This window comes from Nyctereutes procyonoides, unplaced genomic scaffold (assembly GCF_905146905.1).
Source record: "Nyctereutes procyonoides isolate TBG_1078 unplaced genomic scaffold, NYPRO_anot_genome, whole genome shotgun sequence".
In the NCBI taxonomy this organism is placed as follows: Eukaryota; Metazoa; Chordata; class Mammalia; order Carnivora; family Canidae; genus Nyctereutes; species Nyctereutes procyonoides.
The window spans coordinates 43,935,234-43,961,140 of NW_026575052.1; the positions used below are offsets into that span (position 1 = coordinate 43,935,234).

The 25,907-nt window shown below is 42.6% G+C and overlaps 1 protein-coding gene across 1 annotated transcript in view; it reads right to left on the reverse strand.

The window, feature by feature from the left end:
- STK32A (serine/threonine kinase 32A) overlaps positions 1-25,907 on the reverse strand; it is an 89,957-nt gene that overhangs the window by 15,318 nt on the left and 48,732 nt on the right. The window contains exons 3-6 of the mRNA XM_055332448.1: positions 23,474-23,511; positions 16,146-16,235; positions 7,241-7,338; positions 2,170-2,286 (exon numbers count right to left, since the gene is read on the reverse strand). Coding sequence (XP_055188423.1) covers positions 2,170-2,286; positions 7,241-7,338; positions 16,146-16,235; positions 23,474-23,511 — 343 coding nt within the window. The remainder of the gene's footprint in view (positions 1-2,169; positions 2,287-7,240; positions 7,339-16,145; positions 16,236-23,473; positions 23,512-25,907) is intronic.

Sequence of the window (25,907 nt, forward strand, 5' to 3'; positions counted from 1 at the left end):
AAGGAAATGTCACTTCTGCTTGAGAACACCCCTGGAGACCATAGTCATGGATTATGGGGGTGTAATTCTGGGGGTGAGGAGGGCTGTCTGGGAACTGAGGAAAGTTTGCTTACGGAAAATGACCCCCTTCATCTTTGACATTATCAATATCCCTATTCCAAATCAGGGAACTTGACCCCAAAGACGGGAGGCACAGGTGTGAACGCCGGCCCTCAAAGCCCTTGTCCTTAACTGGCCACAACTTTGTGATTTTCCCTCTTGGGAGAAAGCCAAGTGCATCCTCTGGGGTTCCTCATTCTTTCCTCCGTATTATCATTCAGTGTATACTACTTAGCTGTTACTATTATTGCTAGTAATCCTTTTCATGAACATGGCACCTGAAAATCTGATGTACGCTATGGACCTCATTTATTCAAACACCAGACCTTACCACCTGTCAGGCTCTGTGCTGGATGCCGAGGTGGCACGGCGAAGAAGCCTGCCATGGTCTGTCCTCATAGGGCTTAGAATACAATATTCAGTGACCCAGGTTTCGCACACATATAATGCATAATTTCAAATAAAAAATGGTATGAAGGAAAGATAGTGCTATGCGACCTTACGGCAGAAGAAAGCTCTCTGAGGAAGTGACATTTAAGCTGAGATCTAAAGCTGTGCTTCTCTATCTATGTAGAAGGGTCATTTTTTTCTGCTTGTTTTAATTTCCTACCCAGTTAGATCAATATGTGATCTTATTGTGCACAGCTTATATGCAGTGCCACACCATGTGTAGCTTGTGATTTGAGTTAACACCCTGTTCAGTGATATGAGTCCACTGACCATGTATTTAGAGGCATCAGCAGTACCAAATTGCAGTAACAGTTTCTAAATGCTTCTCTCAATTTCTATACTTCTCTTGGACCTGAAGGAAACAGTTCATGGACTTGAACAGTCAGTGAATCCCATTGAGTAGTGTTGATCTAACGGAGGGAGCTGGGAGAGCTGCGGGTGGGGCATTGTTCCAGGCAGGAGTAGCATGTGCAAAGGCCCTGTGGTAAGAGACTGGCATGTGATAGTAAGAAGGGAGAGGAAAAGGAGAAGAGAAGGGATCCCTGGGTGGCGCAGCGGCTTGGTGCCTGCCTTTGGCCCAGGGCGCGATCCTGGAGACCCGGGATCGAATCCCACATCAGGCTCCTGGTGCATGGAGCCTGCTTCTCCCTCTGCCTGTGTCTCTGCCTCTCTCTCTCTCTCTCACTGTGTGCCTATCATAAATAAATAAAAAATTAAAAAATTAAAAAAAAAAGGAGAAGAGAAAAAGAAGTATAAAGTAGTTTATGTGTAGTCAAAAGGGGAACAAAAGTCCAAAATGGGGCTTGATTGGTAGTGAGAACCTTTATACCATACAGATTATCTTGATCTTAATTCTTTTTTTGTAAAAAAAAAAAAAAGATTTTATTTATTTATTTCATGAGAGACAGAGAGAGAGAGAGAGAGAGGCAGAGACACAGGCAGAGGGAGAAGCAGGCTCCATACAGGGAGCCCAACATGGGACTTGATCCCAGGACTCAATTCCGGGATTCTTGGACCATGCTCTGGGCCGAAGGCAGGCGCTAAACCGCTAAGCCACCAGGGATCCCCTCTTGATCTTAATTCTAAGAACCATGAGAAGACAATGAATTTTACTTTGAAAAGATCGGTATGGGGCAGAGGAGAGAACTGAACGCAGTATGTAAAAGTGTACAGGACAAACCAGTTATAAGGCAAGACCTGATGGCAGTGGGACTGGGGAGATGGCAGTAGAGATAGAGAGAGGGTTCAAGAGATATTTACAAAATCAGGTTACAGAACTTGGCAATGAACTGGATACGGGGATGATGGGTGATTTCTGGTTTCTGGCTTCCCTAACTGGATGGATAGAGGGGCCAGTCACTGAGAAAGGGAACATCACAGGAAGTCCAGGAAATAGAGACCAGGAACTCCATTTTGGACACCCTGAGTTTGACACTACTGAGCAAGAGGACACATGTTGCCTTATCGAAGCCACGTGCTTGAAAGCTGTTAGGGGAGAAGCCCACTCTCGAAATGTGTATTCTCGTGGCTGCCTCCACTATTATAGACTACCTCTCACCTCAAACCAGAGAGCATGCTTCTTTTTCCCACTTGCATTGCTCACGCAGTCCTCCTTCTTACCTTCTTAAGTAGTGACACCATTTCCTGTGACCAGGCAGAGGGGTAAGCCACGATAGCCGTGTCAAACATGTGTGCGATTTCCTTGCTGGAAGTGCTGGAGCGAATATGGTACGGTCTCTTGGGGAGAGAACAAATAAGAGACTTCGTATTTAAAGGGTAAAGAAAAAAATTTGGTTTCGCACGTGTTCCCGAAGCTAAATTTTCTACCAGTAAAATCTCAGTATCATTTTCTAACCCCTTCCAGCTGACTGTTTTTTCATATGCAAATGTGGTCTACTGTTCCCAGATCTTTTATTTATTTATTTAAAAGACACCAGAAATCTGTAGTTTCCTGTGAAATCTCAGAATTGTTAAAAACTTGTTAAAAACCCGTTGGGCCAAATGAAACATTTCTGTGCACTCAATCCACCTGAGATACCAGTTTGGGATGTTTTGTAAGGCAGCTTACCTAAGTATTTGCCTAAAACATGGGACAAGTGTTCAGTAAAAGGAACTTGAAAAAAATTGTTACTTAAATGTTAATTATTAAGAGGCCCAGAGTTGTACTCTACACCTCGTTGTGCTTCTTGATTCAGTAGTGAGCTCAGGGTAGAGTGCGACCCAGGAAACTTTAACTCCAGTCCAAAATCCTATGAGCTGCTAGTTATGTGGAGTAGGGTGGAGAACTTTATCAGGAGACAAAATATTTTTACTTCTGAGAGAACCAAGTTCTTCTCGTTTTAATTTTGGGGATAAGAAATCAAACAAAGCAGTGGTTTTGTTATATTTTTCACCGCTGTCCACTAGAGAGCAGCCTTTACCTATATTAATTTCTCTAGTTCACAAAACGGATTTATGGGATTTTATCTTTTGTGTGAACTGTGAGCTACTTAGGGCCAGAGATCATGTCCTATATGTATTTGTGTCCACTGAACCTAGCACCCAGTAGGTGGTCATTACATGTTTGTTGAATGAACAAAATTTCCATATTAGGTTAACCAACAATGGAACAATTAATATGGCTATGTACATTTATCAAGTGCCTGACCCTTTCAAGATATGTAATAAATGACTGTGGATTGATGGAGAAAATTGAAAGAAATGGAAGAGTTTCATATTCTTCCTGCTGTAAATCAGTATTAAAAGGTAATGTGATTATAGACGGCTAATAGACACATAAAAATATGCTCAACATCACTCATTGTCAAGGAAATACAAATCAAAACCACAATGCAATATTCCCTCACACCTGTCAGAATGGCTAAAATCAACAGCACAAGAAACAACAGGTGTTGGCGAGGAACTGGAGACAGGGGAACCCTCTTACACTGTTGGTGGAATGCAAACTGATATAGCCCCTCTGGAAAATACTATGGAAGTTCCCCCAAAAGCTAAAAATAGAACAACTCTACAATCCAGCAATTTCATTACCAGGTATTTATTTACCCAAAGGATACAAAAATACTAATTCAAAGAGATACATGAACCCTGATGTTTGTAGCAGCCTTATTAACAAGAGCCAAATTATGGAAACTGCCCACGTGTCCATTGACTGATGAATGGATAGGTATCTCTCTATATATATATCTACATATATTCCATTTTATATATAATGGAATGTTAGCCATCAAGAGGAATGAAATCTTGCCATTTGCATTGATGTGGATGGAGCTGGAGAATGTTATGCTAAGTGAAAGAAGTCAGAAAAAGACAAATACCATGTGATTTACCCATATGTGGAATTTAAGAAACAGAGCAAATGAACATGTGGGTGGGGAGGAAAGAGGCAAACTGAGAAGTAGATTCTTAACTACAGAGAACAAAGTGATGGTTACCAGAGCGGGGAGGGGCAGGGGGATAGGCTAAGTGAGTGATGAGCAACAAGGAGGACATTTGTGATGAGCCCTGGGTGTTGAATGTAAGTGATGAATCACTGAATTCTACACCTGAAACTGATATTACACTGTTACCCAATGGAATCTAAATAAAAGCTTGGAGGTGGGGGGTGGGAAAGGTAATATAGTTAAGATCTTGAGCTTTGAAGGCAAGAAAGGATTTGAGTGTTAAATTGAGGCACTCAATTTGTTCCTTTATCTGTGTGGTGGAGCCCCTTTATCTGTAAAATAAACCACCACATGAGTTTGTTGGAAAAATTAAATGACATGATGCATGTAAAGTTCTCCATAGAGCAGCTAACACATACCCAGTGCAGGAGAGAGATTTGTGTTATTCTTGAACACAACATAGACAGACACATCATACAAATGTGAATAGTGAACAGCGAGAGTCATCAATAAAGGTGATGTGAAGAAAGGCTTAACTCTACACCTGGTATGTCAACGTCAAGTTGGTTGGGGAAGCACAAAGTGCTAGGAGTTGACTTCCCAAAAAGGAGACTGGCCAAACCTTAATTTTTTTATGCAAGGTCTAAACACACATACCTGCCACCTATTTTCTTTCCACAAGACTGAATAAAGGATTCATTTGTCTCAGTAACCAAACAGTGGAGATAAGTCATGTAACTCAGCCTTAGAAAGATGTTCTCGCTACCTTATCACCGTGATCAGTGCTTACTGACGGTCTACTAGCCAAGGCCTGTGGGCCACACTACACGGATGCACTCTATACCTTTAAGAGTCGGGGCAGGTTTGGCACACTTCAGCTTCCAGGTTTATATGGGCAGGTGCGTATGTTTTTTTCTTTTTTCTAATTTCATTGCTGCTTGTAAACTTACTGTTTCTCAGCTAAAAACATAAAATGATTTGATAAATGAATAAGTTAACTGATGAATGCTGCAGGCAACTCGTTTATTATTTATTTATTTATCTATTTATCTATCTATTTATTTATTTATTTATAAAAGATTTTATTTATGAGAGAGAGACACACACACACAGAGACACAGGCTGAGGGAGAAGCAGACTCCCTGCAGGGAGCCTGACGTGGGTCTTGATCTCGAGTGTCTAGGATCAGGCCCTAGGCTGAAGGCAGCGCTAAACCACTGAGCCTCGTTTTATTTATTTATTTATTTATTTATTTATTTATTTATTTATTTATTGTCCTCGTTTATTTTTTAAATATTTATTTTTATTTTTATTTATTTTTATTTTTTAAATTTTTAAAAAAGATTTAAAAAATTATTTATTCGTGAGACAGAGACACAGGCGGAAGGAGAAGTGGGCTCCCTGTGGGGAGCCCTATGTGGGACTCGATCCCAGGACCCCGGGATCACGACCTGAGCCAAAGGCAGACACTCAAGCACTGGGCTACTCAGGGGCCCCAGAGGCAACTGATTTAAATGTGCTTTTTTCAATACTTTAGAAGGCCATGTGACTGAACTTATATTTTTTAAAAAATCCTCATGATCTGTCAACCTATGAAAAATAGTCAAATTGCCTTTGTCTTATACAAGAACTTATCTTTCTAGTTCTAAAATTTAAAATCCATGTTAATTCATCCATTATCACAATTGTATATTTATTCATTTGCCAAATATTTATTGAATGCCCATGATGTTCCAGCACCTCTATTGGGTGTTGGGAAACCGAGAACAAGAGGGACATGATTTCTACATTGATGGAGCTTATAGTCTACTCACAGAAACCATAAATATTTATATAGACTGCACACACTAATATACACACACCCCTAAATCAGTGGAATGCACACTATAAAGAAATTACAGTGTGCAGTGACAGGATCTATCAAACAACTCCTAGGCAGCATATACAATAAGAGCAAGAATATAAAGAATGAGTGAGGTGGAAAAAGTAAAACATTAGATCGGAGAAAATGAGGTGTTGTGATCATAGTCTTATTTCAGGAGCATGAGAGCAAAAGAGTTGCAGCTATATGCAGGATGTACAATTAGGACAAAACTATGTGTATACCTACTAGAAGCTAATACTTTAGAATAACCCAAAGCTAGAAAAGACAGACCTTGCCCTTACAGTGGCAGACAAAGCAGGTCAATAGCTAAGGGACCCATTTATCAAGACTGCAGTGAAGGCCAGAAACCACAGAGATGTCAAGGTCAGGCATATTTGTCCTTGAGCCAATATATATTTTTCTATAAATGAGAATTTGTAAATGTGGAGGAAATCAATGTTTAGCCCCCATCCTCTGTGGTCTGGTTGTGTTGATAGTTGTAATTAAATGTGATTAGCTAGATTTTGAAACCTAATTACCTACAGCCTACTTGGTGATTCTTTGCTAGACTGTGGCTGGGCTGATATGTAGTGCCTTGTGCCCCCATTCATTCAATATTCGCTTGTTATGTGTCTATTTAAAGTTAAATTCTGGGGATAATACTAAACCGTATAAGGTACATGTTTCACCTTTAATGAATTTATAGTCTAATGACGTAGAAGAGATAAAAACATAACAATGGATAAACCTCGAAAAACTCATAAGGGCAATACTTCACAAAATGGATTTAAATTCAATAACCTGTTAGTAACTTTTCTTTACCTTCCCCCCTGCCCAAAGAAAAGAAAAGAAAAAATCAATCTGACAAATGTTAATACAGAGAACTACCACAGAGGTAAAATAATATGGAGGGGGAAACATTTTGTTGGCAAAATTCTTTCTAGGCATTTTCTTAGTTTAAGAAATGTCTTCTTTAAAACATATGACGCTCATTTGCCCCTACACTCAGAACCCAGGAGCCAAGTGACAGAGAGGAATCCGACAAGACAGGGCATGAATTGTGTCATATTAATAATTCATTTCCACCTTGGGGAAGTATGTCGAAGTTAGAGTCCCATACTGTGAGTGCAAAATGATTTTCTTTAAACAAATATATTTACACAAGATATTTAGTGAGGTGCACTGATTTTCCCTCTCTGGGAGTTTGTAATACCCTTATTATTCATTTAATTTTATCTGCATTTGATGTTAGCTCACATGCTAGGATCCAAAGGTAGGAGAGTGAATATGTGCAGAAATCCCAAGCATCCCATGGCATAGTGCTTTCAAACCTGGCTAACAAACTGCTTGATTTTTAGCAAAAACCAAATAACAACAACGAAAATCTATTCTTTCATCCTAAAAATAAAACTTGCTGGAAGAGTAACCAAGGAGAAGTGCATACCCGGCCTCTCAAGAGCTCATACGCCGTCACTCCCAGGGACCACCAGTCCACGGCAAAGGAATAGCCTGCTTCTCTCCTGGAGTTGAACATCTCAGGTGCTGAAAACACAGAAAAGTTAGGTCAGTTTTACTCCCTGAGACATTAACGAGTCTCTGCTCCCGACATGTTCTTCCAAAGGCACATTACCAGGGTAAATAAAAGGAAGAAACACTGCTAGGGATGTTTATCACCCCTTGCTAGATTGCTCACAGCAGGCAAAAATGGCTAATTTTCTTGTCTCAGTGGCCTCATTCATCAGCCAACACACGGGCCTGCGCAGGCCTTGATGGGCAAATTCTTCTCTTATTTATAACACATTACTATTAAAAGCTGGATCCCGTAAGGGGTCAAAAGTTCAGCTGACCCTAAAGTCAAATGTGGGGGAAGTTGTTATTTGTTGTCTTGATTTGGAAGATTTATGCTAAAGGACTAAAATGTAGATTACTGCTGCAAACACTTAGAATTTGGTGCGAGGTACACTGGATGGGCTCTCCATCTCAGAGTCCCCTAGAAGACCCAAGAGCGGCATTTACAGCCCGCTCTTGGTGGTGAGAGAGAGAGAAGAGGAGAGAGTGGGCACTCTGAGAAAGAGGTGTCACAGCAGGTGGAGAAACTTAGGCTTTGTAACAGTTATTTGAAAGGACTCCAAGGGAGAGCAAAGCTACAGTCAATTTTGCCCCTGGAGGTGACCTCATAGTTATGTATTCTCCAAGCACTTTGATGCTCGGTGAACCTTCTTCATACTCTTTCAAAAATATACCTAACTCGTGAGGGGTAAGGCACAAAGCAAGGGCTGCACGCTCACCATTACAGTTCTAGTGTTTAATATTGAACCTGGCATTTAGAGTCACTCAACAGAAATATGTTGAATAAATAAACAATGAGGAGTCAAGTAAACAAGCAGCGGTGACAATTATTAGCTCTGGAGCCATGCTGTCTGGGGGAAAATCCTGCCTTTACAGCTTATTCTGACCTTGAAAAAGTCAGCTGCTCGACTTGAGAATCTTCATCAGCAAGGTCAAAATATTAAGGAGATCTTTATAGAGGTGAGAAATTAAATGATACAATGCATGCCAAAATCTCAGCTCCGTGCCTGGCACCTAGAAAGTGCTCCAAAAATTAGTCTCTGTTCTGGAGAAGCCAACACTCATAGGAAATTCTGTGTATAGCTTTTACTTGTCAAAAGCTATACACAGTTGACCCAAGCTTCTGACAGTAAGGTGTTGGCTCTGGAAAGGAAATTGGTGTGATGTGAGGCCTGCATGCAGGCTTACTACCTAGGATACTCAAGTCCCAAGTAAAATCCTGCTGATGACATCCAATCAGAGGTAGAATGTTGATAGCCCAAGCCCACTGACCCTGACCGCAAGAGCCTCATTCCCTAGTGATTTCATCTCTCGTGCATCACTGAGTCCTTTCTTTACATCATGGCTCCCCATGCAGTTTGGGAGATAATGACCCTGACCCCACGGTACCCCCTAGACTGGATAGAAATGGGTTTTATTTCCACTTTCCCTTACCAGTACCCTGGGTGACAGGTGACAGGCAGCGGAGGATACCTAACATCTGGGTATTTTCAGTTTGAGAGTATTGTGAACAGTACAGTCATGAACACTTCTAAAAGTCCACACATCCACAGGGTATGTTCCTGGAGGGGAGCTGCTGGGGAAAGGACGTGCGTCTAAACATATTTTGGGTAATGGCCAACTATTAATCCAAGTGGTAGTACCGATTAACACTGTGACCATAGTGTAACGGAGTTTCTTTTGCTCAGCTTCCTTACCCACACTTGGTGTTACCTGACCTTTTGAATTCTCCCAATATTGCAAACGTGCATTGATCTTTTATTGTGGTTTAAATTGGCATTCTCTTGATTACTAATAAGCTTGACTCCATTTTAATGTGTCTATTGGTTACTTTGATTTTTTCCATCATTTGGTTTTCAGGTTTTTTTTTTTAAAAAACGATTGTATTTATTTACTTATATGAGTTAGAGAGAGATCATGAGCAGGGTGAGGATGGGTAGAGGGAGAGGGAGAAGACGACCCCCAGCTGAGCAGGGAGCCTGAAGATACTGGGCTCGCCCCCAGGACCTTGGGATCACGACCTGAGCTGAAAGCAGATTAACTGACTGAGCCACCCAGATGCCCCTGGTTTTCAGTTTTTAAAACACCAAGATAGTAAATTTTTAAAAAAGATTTTATTTATTCATTTTGATGGAGGGGAGAGCAGAGGGGGAGGGAGAGGGAAAAGCAGTTTCCATGCCGAGCACGAGCCTGAAGTGGGGCTCAATCTCAGACCCTGAGATCATGACCTGAGATGAAATTAAGAATCAAAAGCTCAGGGATCCCTGGGTGGCTCAGCGGTTTAGCACCTGCCTTCCGCCCAGGGCATGATCCTGGAGTCCCGGGATCGAGTCCTGGATCAGGCTCCCTGCATGGAACCTGCTTCTCCCTCTGCCTGTGTTTCCCATGAATAAATAAATAAAATCTTAAAAAAAATCAGAAGCTCAAATGACTGAGCCCCCAGGTGCCCCTAGATAGTAGCTTCTTGGTCAAGAATTTAAAAAAGGGCCCCAAACCTAATCCACAAATGTAATGCAATAGAAATAATTAATGAAATTTACAAAAAAATCATAAATCTTAGCTACCAGAAAAAAAAATCTATGAATAATAAAAGTTTTCTGAAAAAGAATAAAGACATAGACTTGCATCCTATGTATAGGATTAAGTAATATTATATTATATAGTTATGATAATTAAATTATATTATAAAATTATAATAATTAAGATTTGAAAACCACAGAATGTATGTGCTAGTATATAAGGATATTTAGTTTATGATGAACATATTATAAATCAACATGGAACAGGTCTTGTTTGGTATGTCATCTCAAAACACTTATTTAATGATATAACAAAAAATAAGGTCAGATCCTTATGGCATATCTTCATTCCAATTACGTATCTTATATGTAATTGGAATAAGAAGAAAATGAAGCTGTAACAGTAATAAAAATATTAGGTAACCATATCCAAAATCTGAGATAAGAAGGTCTTACTAAGAATAGCATCAAAGGTAGAAACTATAGGAGTGCCTAGGGGTGCAGTGGTTGAGCAACTGAACTCTTGGTTACGGCTCAGGTCAGGATCTCAGGGTCATGGAATCGAGCACTGCATCGGGCTTTGTGCTCATTGTGGCGTCTGCCGGAAACTGTCTCTCCTTCTCCTTCTCCTCCAGCACCCCCTCCAATGCTCTCTCTTCCTCTCTCAAATTAATTAATTAATGAAAAAAATTAAAAAATAATGAAGAGGGTAGAAACTATAAAAAAGACTAATAGTGTGATGTTAGAAAAATAGTTCTTTATATAAAAAATGCCATAAGAACAACAGCAAACTAAAAGGTAGGAAATCAGGACGCCTGGGTGGCTCAGTGGTTGAGCGTCTGCCTTTGGCTCAGGGCGTGATCCCAGAGTCCTGGGATCGAGTCCCATGTCGGGCTCCCTGCATGGAGCCTGCTCCTCCCTCTGCCTGTGTCTCTGCCTCTCTCTCTCTCTCTCTCTGTGTCTCTCATGAATAAATCAATAGAATCTTTAAAAAAATAAGAGGTAGGAAATCATATTCTCATATTTATAACATATGATACACTATCATATTCCGAATATATAAGGGTCTATAATTTTTTATATAATCAATAAGAAATATCAGGATAGGATAAAAATATTAACACCCTAATAGGAAATGAGCAAAGAACATGCACAATTTACCTAAAAAGTCAGGGAATTGCAGTATTAGTATCCTAATGAGGGACTGTTTTAAATGAGCTTTTCAGGAAGATTAAAGATATTCATTGTGCAGCCCTGCTGAGAATGCAGGGAAGTAAATATTCTGACACTTCGAGAATGAATGAGCAGAAATCAATGCGGACATTCAGGAGGAGAACACATTAACACTTAAGTGTCCACCGACCAGGAATTCTTGGAATGGGAATTTATCTCAAAGATAAACAAGTCGCAGGACCTATTTCTGCTAACAGGAGTTTCATTAAAGACTTATCTACATTTCAGTGTGAGAAACAACCTAAGGTTCAATAATAAAGAACTGGTTAATTTGATGCAGTCCTCTAATTCTGTGGCGCATGATCATCAAAAATGATAGTTACCTACAGTGGCGTGGGAAAATTAGCAGAGTATCAGTTGCCAAGACCAAGGCTCTGGAGCCAGAGAGAAACGAGGTGCAATTCTGGCTGGATGAGTCTGTAGACTGGAGGCAGAGAGGAGCCACAGGACAGCAGAGTGTTCAGGAGTTGGGGCTCTGTATCCCTCACTTCACCTGGGGCAAAGCGCTTCATTCCTCAGTTGGTGTGTTTCAAGTGGGACTAACAATAGTAACAGCCTCATGGAAGTTTTAGTCTCAATGATGTAATGCACACACTCAGAACGATGCTTGGCACGTAGGAAGAGCTCAGTCAGTGTTAGCCATTGTCCCTTCATCATCCTCACCATCAACCTCACCATCATCCTCACCATCAGCACTATGGCTTGAGATTTTTAAAAAAAATTTTTTTAAATAAGATTGCATTTATTTTTGGGGAGAGAGAGAGCATGACCAAGGGGGAGGGTCAGAGGGTGAGGGAGAAGTAGGCTCCCAGCTGAGCAGGAAGTCCCACATGGGGCTTGATCCCAGGACTCCAAGATCATGACCTGAGCTGAAGGCAGATGCTTAACCGACTGAGTCACCCAGGCGCCCCTTGAGATGTTTTTAGACTTGGGTTTAGCTTTGTGCTCTACCAATGTGATTATGATCTTGTCACGTTTTCCCTAGGCCTGATTTTTTTTTTACTCTATGAAAACAGAATAATAGTAAAACCTCTTTCATAGGGTTGTTTTGAGAATTTAATGGTTTAATAAATGTCAAAAGCTTAGCAGAGTGTTTGGGTCGTAATAAATGCTCATTGTATGATGTCTATTGTTATTACATTATAAAGTGAAAATTTAGGTCATAAAAATTTAGTATGATCCAACTTTTTTTAAGATTTTACTTATTTATTCATGAGAGACACAGAGGCAGAAACACAGGCAGGCAGAAGGAGAAGCAGGCTGCCTCCGAGGAGCCTGATGCGGGACTTGATCCTGGGACCCCAGGATCACACCCTGAGCCAAAGGCAGATGCTCAACCACTGAGCCACCCAGGTGTCCCAGTATGATCCAACTTAAAAAAAAAATGTATGTGTGTTTGTGTGTGCACAGAAAAAAAGGTCTGGAAGGAAACCATGAATATCTACAAGTGGAGGAATTAACTTAATTTCCTTTTGCTTATCAGCATTTTACACATTTTCCATAGTGAGTTTGCTTTGTTTTTAATTGGGAAGAGAAAAATGTTTTCATTGGTTAAGCTCTAAGTGATCTGGATTATATTCCCACGGAGGCAGGAGTGAGGGGAGGGAGGAGGGAGCTGAAAGGAGATGGTTCAGAGGCGGCCGACTGCTCATCCCCACCTGTCCAGAGCCAAGAACCTGCTGTAGGACATGCTCAGCACCTCAGCTTAGTAGATGTATATTCCTGTCACCGTCAGTATTTCATCCTAGTTTTCCTTCTTTCTTCTTAAAATAATTTTTCTTTCCAGGGCACCCAGATGGCTCCCTCGGTTAAGCATCTGAGTCTTGTTTCTGGCTCAGGTCAGGACTCAGGGTCCTGAGATCAAGTCCTGTGTCTGGCTCTGTACCCAGTGGGGCGTCTGCTTGGGACTCTTTCTCCCCCTCTGCCCCCACCCCCCAACTCACACATACGCATGTGCAGGTGCTCTCTCTCTCTCTCTCTCAAAATCTTTTTTAAAAAGAATATTTTTCTTCTATAACTGCTAATTAGTATCCCACAGGAGCACTACAAAATGGGTGCTAGTGAATGTCTGTTACATAGATTTTGCCAAGTTATTTGGAACATAATTTTTAAAAAGAAAAAAAAAACAGACTTCTACCCATGACACCTCTTAGAAAGACTCTTACCGAAAAATCAAAGGCAAAGGCAACCTTTGGATACAGAGTTAAGGGATGACAGATACTCATTTATACTGAAGCAAGAAACATTTCTAACAGGTTGGCTTTACCTAAATTGACATTTTTTTAAGGACCACAAGTAATTTCTAAACAATTGCTCCCTTATCTCTCTTTCAGGAAAAAGCTGGACTTTCTGAAGTCAGACAGAATTTACTTTAAATTTAAGCTTTTTCAATTTTTAGCCATGTGATCTTGGGCAAATTACTTAGCTTCTTATTTCCTCATTGTAAAATGGTGCTAATTACAGTGTGCCTCATGGAGTTGCTGAGAAAAAACAAATGAGTAAGTGAGCGTGAAACATTTAACATGTTGTCTGGCTCATGGAAAGCTTTCAATAAATATTAGTAATTGTTAATTATAAGGGTGAAGGTGGAGAAACGTAGAGAACCTTGAACGCATTCCAATTTCCTAGCTCCGTGTTGCGAAAGGACTCGAAATGCCAAATTTGAGGAGAATTAAATTCTACGGATATTGTATTTAAAATCACTGGGGAGAGAAAAGAAGGGTAGCCTCCCTTTACTCCTCTCACCATGGAAACCAGGCCTAGAAAACCCAGATGCACATTCTGATTTGGCTCAGAGAAAATAGCCCTTAATATGGAAACCCAGGAAACCTGCAGAATAAATTCATCAGACCAGCAGGCTCAGACATTCCCTTTTATCATCTGAGTACTGTGAGTTTGAGGCAGAAAATAGGCTGAATTAGATGTGTCCATTATTTTAGAAGTGACAAAGGAGATTTCTTCCCCCGCACTGGTAATAGGAAGCCAGGAAATTTGTAGTTGTTCAAATATCATCTAAAATAAGACTCATTTTTTTTCCCATAGAGGATTTCTTCCTCTCGGAAAGTGGGGTGGCCCCACATGAAGGCGTTTTCTTTTCCTCTCTCTAGTTATATGAGGAAGAGAATGACATATTAAAAGAAGTGGCATTGCTCTTACCCTTGATTTCAAGTTCGAGGATCTTACTCATAAATTACTCTGACCATATCTAGTCAGAACCATTCATTGTGCCTCCCTAATTCCACTGGCTTAACCAGTGACATTATCTGCTTCAAACATCTCAACTAATTAGAGTAGAGGCAGAAATAGGTTCTTTTCTTCTGTCATCTGCCAACAACTATTCAGTGTCTTGTTTCCCATTTGTGTTGGGTAGAGGGCTCCCTTAATGATAGGTCATAGTCTCTTGCTTCATACATTTCAATCCTTTTTTTGCCCATTAAAACGTCCACTGCAGATACTTTAAAATTCAGTTCTACAAATTTAAAGACTCCTATCTGATCCAGAGCTCTCCTATACCTCGCGGCTAGATTCACCACCCCGGTGTGGAGATAGCCAACCTGGTTGTCATATCCCTTCTCCCTTTTCCTAGAAAGTACCATCTGTTTTAGGACATGGAAGAGGGAGAGGGGAGGCAGAGGGATCCTAACAGAAACGCCCTGGCCCTGCCCCGGGGTGATCTCTCTTCAGTTGCTTCTAGGAGCTGCTGTAGCTCCTCATCTGTGGCAGAGCTTCTCAACCCTGGCTGCAGGGCCGAATTACCTGCAGAGCTTTTAAAGCACCCTATGCTTCGGATAGCAGAGGGATCACCTCTGGGATGCTGTTATAGTTGAGCTCAATTGTTGGAATGGGTGGTGTTTCCCGGAAGCCACGCTGAGAGGAACGACCCTCCCTCCAGGCTACCCCAGGGGTCCCTAACAAGCTGGACCATACCCTCTGGCTAACCCACACCAGTCACCCCAACACACACTCATACACTGCTGTCTGTCTCCTAATGGTACCGTCCCCAGGAAGACTTCACTCCCAACTCATCAACCCCCCATGGACAACTCCGGCCCTGTGAGACCAGGACCAGTCCGCACGTGCGGTGAGAAACCAGACATTGACCAAGCGTGGAAAGCCAGGTCGCTCCTCTCACAGTCACCCACAGACGTTCCAGATAATTCTCTTGAGATCTGACTCACCTGTCCTGGCTGGGGAGCGCGCAGAAGTCCCTCTTGCTGAATACCTTTGGGGAAAGGGCAGCCGTTCTCTCTTTACATTTCTGGGGCAGGGGGGAGGCAAGGCTGGTCCTGCCTCCAACAAAAGCCCTTAGAATTTGCAGTAGCTTGTGAGTGTCGTTAATGCAAGTAAATGTGAGACCTCCTTGACAGTTGTGGCACCTAGCCCTTATCTTTTTTTTTTTTTTTTTTTTTTTTGGCCTTTATCCTTTTAGTCACCCTCTGGGTGTCTTTTGAACCTTCAGGCACAATCCAGTTAGTTCCTCATCTTTAGCAGGGAGAACCACGGGGTTGTCGCGGTGCTAAGGCTAAGGGTAAGGGGGCATCTGGGAGGCGCTGCGGGAACTTTGCCGCCCGATGCGGGTGATGCGAGGTCACGGAAGTGATGGGGACGGTGATACTCGTGTCCCTTATCACCATCTGATTTATTACTGTGCCTTACTTCGATTCTATTCTGTAGGAAGATTTTATTTATTTATTTGAGAGCGAGCTTGCGAGGGGGAGGAGGTGCAGAGAGGGACGGAGAGGAGCGCGCAGGCTCCGCGCTGAGGGCGCCCGACGCGGGGCTCGATCTCCTGACCTGGGATCGGGACCTGAGCCGAGAGCAAGGGCCGGACCCCCAAGTGACGGCGCCCCACCCCAGGGGCCCCGGGTTCCATTGCTTGGGGCGCCTGCCAGCGGAAGGTGCGCCCCCTGAGCTGCAGACCCTGGGCGTTCAGCTCCCTCCCGGGGCGCCCCCCTCACCCCGGCCCGGGGCGCGTGGCTCGGGGCGCCCGGCGGGGACAGGGCCGCGCGCACGGAGGGGCAGCCGTACCCATGTAAGGCCGGGTGCCAGCCACGGTGGTGAGCCGCGCCTCCCGGGGCAGCGTCGCCGCGATGTTGAAGTCCGCGATGTGCACGTGCCCTGCGAGACAAAAGCACCACAGCCACGCTCAGTCCGGCCCAGCGCTCTGGTGCCCGGGCCCGCGAGGTCCCCCGCCGGCAGCTCCGCAGCCCCCAGCCCCGGGGCACACCTGCCCAGCGGAGCGCGGGAGCCCTTGCACACACACACTGAGCTCAAGCTCAGAAAGCGGTACCCGCCTGGTTAAGGACGCGCTGCCCTGGGAAGTCGGCTTACGGCCTCGGGTGGTTAGCACCTGTGGGCATCAGGAGGGAGCCGCCGAGAGCTAGTCTAGGCGTCAGATTGCCAAGCGTTTTTCCAAGTGTCTCATATGGGATTTTTTTTTCCAGAGATAAATACTGTTACTGTAACGCTGCCACAAGTGTGGATACATGTATTTATTTCTTTGCCAAGCGAGAGTCCCTTTTCCTCCTGTTTCATCCAATTTCTCCAAAATATCATTAGTATTTTTTTTTTTGTCTGCTAGTTTAGGTTGTCCTCTACCTACCCCCAGCAAAATAATGTATTAGGGGAAGGCTGGGCCAAGTAAGTCAAGTTTTATTTATAAAGATGCTGTATAATGAGCCCTGGGCAGCGAGCCAAGAGATCTGAGCTCTGCCCTGAACTCTGCCCCTCATGTATCATAGACTGTCAGTCCCTTTTCTATGTTGAAACCAAGTTTCTTTTTGTAAAAAAAAAAAAAAGAGGAAGAAAGAAAGAAGGAGGAAAGAAAAAGAAAGAAAAAAGAAAGAAAGAAAGAAAGAAAGAAAGAAAGAAAGAAAGAAAGAAAGAAAGAAAGAAAGAAAGGTGGACTAGATCACCTCCAGGGTGCCTCTCAGCTGTGACACTCCTGACTACAGAGCGTGGGTCTAAGGCCTCATTTCTGCAAGGAGCACAGCCTCCGAAGTGTTAGGGTCCTTGCATTTCCATCTAGAAGGAGGAAGAGGGCAGCAGCAGCAGCTCAGGCTCACAGCCTATTACGCTGTTGGCACAAAATGCATACGCTTTCAGAAGACCTTGAAGCGCTGGCATTTCCATTTCCATGCTCTGTGGTTTGGAGGAGACGCGACTGTAATTGGAGGGGATGTCATCTGTTCTTTCCTCCGTGTCTCACAGTCCACACTCCCCCCACTGCCAAACCTCTCGATCTGCTCCCTGATAGCATCCAGCGTGCTGCTAAAGACAAACCTCACTGCCTTTATTGCTGGGGTTTTGTTTTGTGCAAAAAAGTGTGTGGGGTCACTGATGTGTTGATATTTTAATAAAGAGTCTAGCTGAAAGAGAAGGTGTTCTTGCCTACATAATACCAACAGATGATTCTGAGAACTCTTCTATCACAGTATATAGGTTGCCTCGGCTTTTTGTTTCTTTGTCCCCCTGAGTCATGCTCAAATGGTTCACTGAATCAAATTAGGTCAGCCTGGAGACTTTGTAGTTAAGAAGAGCTTGTTCTCTGGAGTCAGCTGGCCTGGCTTCAAGTCCAAGTTCGACCACTAACTTGCTGTGCTACCTTAAAAGGTGACACCTTCTCTGTAAAGTTGGGATGGTAACAGGAATTTTCTCATGAGTTTATTGGGAAGATCAAATAAAATAATACTGTGGAAGAACTCAGCTCAGCATCTGGAAGGAAGAAGGTGTCCAACTGTTGCTGTTTCTCATGACTAGAGACCCCAGTGCCATTTTGCCTGACACACATGCCTGAACTTCACCCTGCTGAGACTCTGGTAGCAGTGGCATGGTGGGAGAGCCAGGTGTCTATGTTAGAAACAACCAGAAACTCCACAGGTGATTCAGATGAGCAGCCAGGCATGTGACCCACGACTTTAGTCTGAGTGGACACCTTGAGCCCACTCAGTCCTGAAATTATCCTTGCTCTTGTAGAAATAAAAGGTAGAGGATGTTTTAGAGTCACCTGGTTCTGAAAGCGTGCTCCTCCCACTGGCAGCACCAGCATCACCTAGGAACTTGTTAGAAATGCAAATATCTGAGAACGACCCCCAGCCTGCTGAATTAGAAGCTGAGGGTGGGGGGAGTCCCGTGTTTAAATAAGCCTCCCAGGTGATTCTGATTCTCAGTAAATTTTGAGACTACTCTTAAAATAAGACCTGGGTTGGTAGGAAATCCTGACCCAGTAACTACTCATTATATTATCTTTTGAATTTGGTTGAAAGAATATTGAATTTTATCGTTCAGTGGTATTTAGATGTGTTTGATTAATCACCATTTTCAAACAGGTGAGTCTAGTGAAATAGTCCCTTTAATAGAAAAGTTGTTTGTGGTTAATCTCACAGGGCTCAGAGGTAGCAGAGCAGGGATTAGAATTGAGAATTTGGTCTAGGATCCCTTTATTGAGTTACGAATTTCCTCCAAACTTTTTGTGCTTTATCACAATACCGAAGAGCCAGATAAACTGAAACAGTCACTTCCCGGTTGGCTCAGGGTTAGTCTCCCTGCCAGGGCGCACAGGATGGATGGGGAGAAATTGTTTGAGGGCCAGGATCTACTAGGGACCTTGAGTCTGGTGCTCTTGGCTGAACGACACAAGCAGGACTCCGCAGAGCTGGTCGGCACTGGCCCAAGTTGCTACTACTGTACCTGGTGATCCCTCTGCCATGTTCTGTGCTGTGAAAATGAACCTCAGCGCTGGCTCACCAGGGAAGTTTCAGCCACCTGCTGGTTGAGGGACACGGGAACTGCGTTGGGAATGAGGGACCATCAGCCCAGGCCCTTACATAGAGTTTCTCAACCTCTTAGACTTGGTAATTCTTTGCCATGGGGGCTGTCCTATGCACTGTAGTAAGTTCAGTAGCAGCCCTAGCCTCTACCCGCTAGAGGCCAAAGGCACTTCCCACTCCTGGCTGGAATTCTTACCATGAAAAATGTCTCTAGACACTGCCAGATGTGCCCTCTGGGGACACGAAGTAGAGCAAAGCCAAACCCACTTAGAACCACTGCCTTAGTGTGGTTTAGTTTTTCAGGTACAAGGCTCAGAAGTTCCTGATTTAGTGCTTGGAAAAGCATTTTTGCCTTTTCTTTTTACCTCTGTACCTTGAGACACAGAAGCACATTAAAAATCTGAATTGATAGCACCGAGCCATTTAATTCAACTATCATTATTGTCATTACTTATACCGTTTTCTCACTATGTCTACACAGCACTCCAGGACACCCTAACCAGTCAGCGGGTGTTGCCCCCAGCTTTCAAACATTTCCACTACCCAAAAAAGTTGAGTGTGTGTGCCATATCTTCCTGAGACTCTTATTAAAGAGTGTAGACAGGTGTAGACTGGCACGGTCCCTCCGGCACATCCTTAGGTAGTAGCCGAGACTTAGTGCATTTGGTTAATGGGGATAGGGTCCTGCTATTCTCTCTCTCTCTCTCTCTCTCTCTCTCTCTCTCTCTCTCCATATATCTGTTATAGGTATATAGATATAGGTATTTAGGGATACATTAATCTTTAAAAAAATTTATTTTGAGAGAGAGAGAGAAGAGAGTGTGGAGGGGAGGGGCAGAAGAAGAGGGAGTCTTAAGCAGACTCTGTGCTGCATGTTGAGCCTGATAGGGGCTCAATCCCCTGACCCTGAGATCATGACCTAAGCAGAAATCAAGAGCTGGACCCCCAACCAACTGTGCCATCCAGTACCCCTAGATAACTTTTTTCTTAAAGAAAAGATGCTTCCCACTTGATTTTTAGGCCCGTTTTGGGACTCTGCAAGGAAGAAGCTGTTCGGGTAGCATGCTTAGTTCTTCCTCCTACCCCCAGACTGAGTTTTGCCTTTCTCTGTTTCCTGGGACCAGGGATGATATTAAGGAAACTAAATTATAGATGATGCCATAATTGTCGTTTCCTCAGATATGCCAGGCAGACATTATTGTTCCTCTGGATGCAGCATTTATTTCCTGAATAATTTAAGACACAAAAATTTAGACACTATGGAATTGATAGAATTGGATGGGGGTACTTAAGTTGGTAGGATATGAAAATATCTATCAGGACGATTGATGAGCCATCCAAGAGCTAATGCCAGCTTGGGCTCTGAACTAGTGAATGAGACGTTTGGGGAGAACAGTAACAGGTATGATCTAAATTAAAAACATTTTTTCAGTCAAGTTCTGAATGTTCATTGACACGGTGGAAAGATTCTCCATTTTACAAAGGGATTCAGTTCCTTTAAATATCAGTCTTTTCTGATGAATGCGAGGCAACATGAATCAGTAAGAATAAAACAAAGTTTCTTCCTGTAGCAGGATGGTGCTGAATTAAAATGTGAGCAGTGTGGTGTGATACACAGTTCACTTGGAGGAACAGGCGTAGGAGGCATTGCAAAGATAGGCAATTATCCTTCATGGCTGCTTAAAATCCCCGTGCAAAAGGCGCATGTGATGGCCCATCGGGGGTGAAACACTCTGAATGTGGACGGAGAGGACACATGAGGATTTCAAATAGGAGACATGGAAATCACACCAGAAGACATTCGAAAAGGCGTGCATTGATTTAGGGGTCAGTTGATTCTCACGGGAGCAGCTCTATAGAATGTGCTCAGGGCTGGAGGGTATCAGGAATGTATTCATTTAAGGGTGGTTCATCATGGTCCCTGCATAATGCCAGAAAGCCTTGGTTTCTCAGAATCCACATAAACAGAGAGTAGATAACCTTAAAATATTTTCTTCAGAAGGGGATTCCCAGGACAATGTTCAGAGAATACAGCTCTCTATCTTTTTTGGTTGTTTGCTTCTATCCCATTCATGTATCCATTCCTTTCCAAAACAATGCTTCTCTTATTTACTGCAGTGATTCTCAAGTAGAATGCAGGATGAAAAAATAATGCAAAAAAGACCTCTTAATTCATCATTGAAACCCAAAACCTTAAAGGGTTATTGTAAACAGTTCACCAGGTGACAGGTGTAGATTGACATGGTCCCGACTGGGATGGTGGCTCATACTCCCTAAGCAACAGAGCCTCAGCCCTTCCAAGACTAAAATGCCCCCAAAAGGGGGCTTAGCTCCCTGTGCATGGAGGGAAAAGCAGAACAGATTACTGAAGGCATAGGTGCCTAAGATTTAGTGCTACACAAAATTGCTTAGACACACTGACGTTTTGGCACAACCCTTCTGGAATCAAAATAATTCTTTAGAAAACACAGGTAAGGGCCCAGCTTTCATGGACCATCTGCTACACACAGAGCCACATAGAACAAGATGCAGAAGCCTTAGCTTCCTTCTTGAAGGAAGAAAGCTACTGTACCTCATGGGATTATATGAATATTTAACTTTTGAGTGTGACAGACACTGCAATCAGCATTTTTTTAATAGTATGCTAGTTCATTCTTAGAGTGACTCTAAGAATTAATTACTCTTTTGGTTCCTCAAAAAACTGAGATTCAGAGAAAGTTTAAATAGTCTGTGGAAACTCCCAGAGCTAGTGATGAGTGAGGGGGTGAACTGGGTTTTGAATTCAGATAATTAGACTCTGGAATCCATACTCTAACTACAATATTACACAATGATTCTTTCAAAAGAGTAGTTTCTAAGGGCAGGTAAACTTGAAGATTAATTGACTTCTGGACTATTCTCCTAATCTACAATCACCAAATTGACCAGAAAATGAGGAGGAGAAAGAAATCAAATGAGGGAGAATTGGATGACTTTATGGTAGAAATATGACGAAGCCAGGTTTGAGGCCCAAAATGAAAACACTGGTTTGAATGGGAAGTAAATCTTGAAAAGGTTGTGGTGAACAGGACCTACATGTCTCTATTTGGGGCCTCAACAGGTAGTAGAGTGATATGCTGCACACAAAGGCAGCCAGAGAAGGGGGCAAGTGGGAACAGAACCCCAGATTGTGTTCTAGTGGACAAGTCATGTGCATTCATAAGGCTGGGCTCGGGAGACAGAGAACCTTTTTCTAAATTGTGCAGAGGTGGCCTCTGTGGGTGAGGGGAGGCCCTCCCCACAACTGTGAAGCTCCACAGGGTTTATCTGCACCAGGCTGAGAGAGGCTCCTGCCTCTTATGTAAGGCAGGGACAGCCAGTGTTTTCATGAAAGTCACCTTCATGCCACATCTCACTATTGCTCACATTTTGGAGATTCCAAGAATCTGCTCCCAAAAGTCAGAAGCAGTAAAGGCAAGGAAGAAATGAAGCACTAGAAGAAAGTGGAGAAAATCTTTTAGACAGTCCATAAATAAATAATGACCCCAGGCTTCAAAATTAGAGGTCATACACAGAAGTGTTTTTTTTTTTTTTTTTTTTTTTTAGCCCTCTGAGCACAGGTGGGGTCTTGCACATCAGGTTTAAAATGCACGTAGGTAAATAAGTAATGAGCAGTGGCTGGTACTTGGAGTTGCAGTCCCACTGCAAGTTCCTTCTGTAAAAGTCAAATGAATAAGGAGCCCTGCTCATTTAGGACTCCCTCATCCAACAGCTTCTGAAACACAGAAGAAAGACCTTTGTGCCTATGGTCCACCCCGATATACCAGTATACCCAAACATACATTAAAATAAATACTTGGAAAAAAATAATAAACACTTGGAAGAGATGACACACATTAATCATTGCTGGCGAAAGCTGGCTCTCAGGATATCCTTAATCAGTGTCTCCTGGGCTTCGGGCATTCACGGGTCACCTTCATGGTTCCTGCCAAATCCTTGTATCACTTCCCCACTTGGGTGCCTCATATACCATTGTCCACTCTCTCTTTTTCTTTAAAATGACTGGTTTTTTAAAATCTAAAAATCCTTGAGCAGAAAACTCGCTCGCTCTTCTGCAAATGTGAAACCAATTTCTCCCTCATAAGAAGAAAAGCATAAACGTAGGTGCAATGAGAACAAAATAGTGGTGCTAATCATTCAGTAGCTACTCTTGCCTGCCGAATGCTCTGAGCTTGAGGCCTTTTCTGTCTTTATAAAAAAAGAGATGATTTTTAGAAAGATATTAAGGCAAATTAGCACCAAAGAAACCTGTGATGGTTTTCTGGGAAAAAAATCAGAAGTGTAAGAAAATTGTAAAGGGAGTGACTTTTTCATTATGTAAATGTTATCTAAGGGTTTTGGGGGGTACCATTCCCCTGATACAGTAATAATGTCCACCCACCCACCTTGTCCCTCCCACCCATCAAATCAAGTTTGAACATAGAACTCAACTGAATCAAGCAGGGCCTTTCCCGTGTGTAACACTCCTTTGCTGGGGATAATCCTTTTGTTCCACATCCTTTGTTTTATGTGCAAGTCACGTTGATTGTAAACAAATAATTTACTTACCATGTTCATCAAGCAAAATATTGTCAGGCTTCATATCCCTAGGGGAGTAAAAGGAAAAGAGAAAGTTGCTCATAATCAATCAAACAAACAAGCAAACAGAACTAAAGGATAAAAGTGGAAGCACACAAGAGCTCCAAGTTGGCTTGAAACAATGAGCTAGCCCTTCGTCATTCACGCTCTCATCCAGTTTCCATGGTGAATCTCTGACACTATTACAATTAAGATCCCCAATTTCTAGATCAGAAAATGGAGGCTTAAAGGGCCTCTGTTAGTAAAAGGAAGATCTGGGCTTTGAGACTGAGTCCCTGTCATCTAAAAGCTGACATTCTTTACTTCTGTAGCATCTGACATGTAAGCAGGTAACTTTAGCTTCTAGGGTCGTAGGGGCAATTAAATTGCCATAGGTAGTAGTACTCAGTATCCTTTTCATCTTTGTCACTGGAATGAATGTCAAGACTCTAAAAAACAAGGTAAAATGATCTAAGATAGGGTTATATTTTAAACTTGCAGAAATTAGAAGATGCTATAATGTCTCTCGTTACTTTTTTAAAATTTATTTTTATTTATTTATGATAGTCACACACAGAGAGAGAGAGAGAGGCAGAGACATAGGCAGAGGGAGAAGCAGGCTCCATGCACTGGGAGCCCGACGTGGGATTCGATCCTGGGTCTCCAGGATCGTGCCCTGGGCCAAAGGCAGGCGCTAAACCGCTGCGCCACCCAGGGGTCCCATGTCTCTCGTTACTTAATAAATATTATCGCTGGGGTAATTAAAGGAGTTGGACTCATCTTCCAGGCATTAGTGAGATCCTTAAATTCATAGGAGGAAACAGAACTCACCTTTTTCCAGTGAAGGGAGTAGTTTGATGGTAAATACTTAGAGGAGTGGCCCACGGTGTTTTCAAAGTCCTCATGACACAGTATTAGTGTAAGCCTCAATCAGAGAACAGCAGTGTAGTTTGTAAGGGCCCTTGCTCTTGCACTAGGGTTTTACTGCCTTTCCCTAATACACCATTATAGCCCTCCAACCTAAATTCACAAAAGCCATTAAAGATGAAATTCTGCAATAGGTTTTGAGGATGCATTTTCAGCCTAGTCAAGTGGCTTTTATGTCATTGAAATAAGACGACCTTGTCTTTGACACACCAAGAATGTCAGGATCCTCTTTTCTTGACAATTTTAATGAATCATAAGCCCCTTAGTAACTACAAGCAGAACAAAGCATATGCCATACCAATGTGCAGGTGCATGTATGCATGAACTTTGAATATTTTCTTATTTCCTTTGTTAGGTTCCAAACATTAATTCTGGATTCAGAAGTCATCATCTGTATCTGTGACACATTTTTCTCTGGTGCAGGGTACAACTGACTAAAAAGATGCATGTCATAGGGTTTCAAATTGCCTGTTTCTATGGCTAATCTCTCTTAGTATTGCAAACTCCACCCCAAACTCTTTTGAGATGGATTCTATTGTTTCAAGAATTATCGAGTCCAAACTCACTCATATGAAATAAAGTCCCTTTCATCATCTGGCTCCTGTGCTCCCTGCATCTCCTCACCTTCTGCTGATTCTTTGCCTCAATCAGAGCTCTCTTACCAAGGGACTCAGAAAAAGCAGATTCATCCCTCAACTCAAAGGTCTGAAACAACTTCCTGCAGGAAGCCTTCTCTGAATCTCCAGTTCTGAGTCTACGGCTCCTCCTATGTGCCTGGCATGGTATACTTCTTCCATCATAACATTTATCATGCTCATATTTCTTTTTCTCTAACTGGATCATAAACTCCTTGATGTCAGCGATGGTTTCTAGGTTAATGTCATATTCCATTACATAGGCTCACAGTGCTTGGCAGGCAGTAAATGAATGACTAAATGATACCAGGAGAATGTCTAGTGCATTCAAGAAGGCTAATCCTAATGGTACATACCAGAGTACTAAGGATGCACCCTCAAATACTGTGCAATTCAAAGCTTAAGGTAAACCGGGTATTAGTTTCTTGCTACCTCTTTCACACCCTCACCCAGTGAGCAGCATCGGCAAAAAAGAGGCCCCATGGAGTTCTGTGGGGAGGGAAGACACTTGGGTATGACGAGATTAGCATAATGATTTCACTGCCTGAATTCATGAAGGCTTGGTGAGTAAGATGACTTGCTGTGGGTTTGACACTTTCAGACGTTTCTATGAAATCCTTGAGCATCATTTTTAAGTGTTAAAGCCACATCTCATTGTATCTACTACCTTTCCCAGAAACTACCTTGAAGCTTAAAGAATAATACAGAGATCAGAGATGTAACAGTTAGCTCATATGATTATTCCTACTTATATTCATTTATTCATTGAATACTTATCTACTTTGAGAAGCCACTGTGCTAGAATATAGGAAATAAAAAGATAAATGAGATCTAGTTGGCTCTGGGATGGAGAGGGTAGGAAA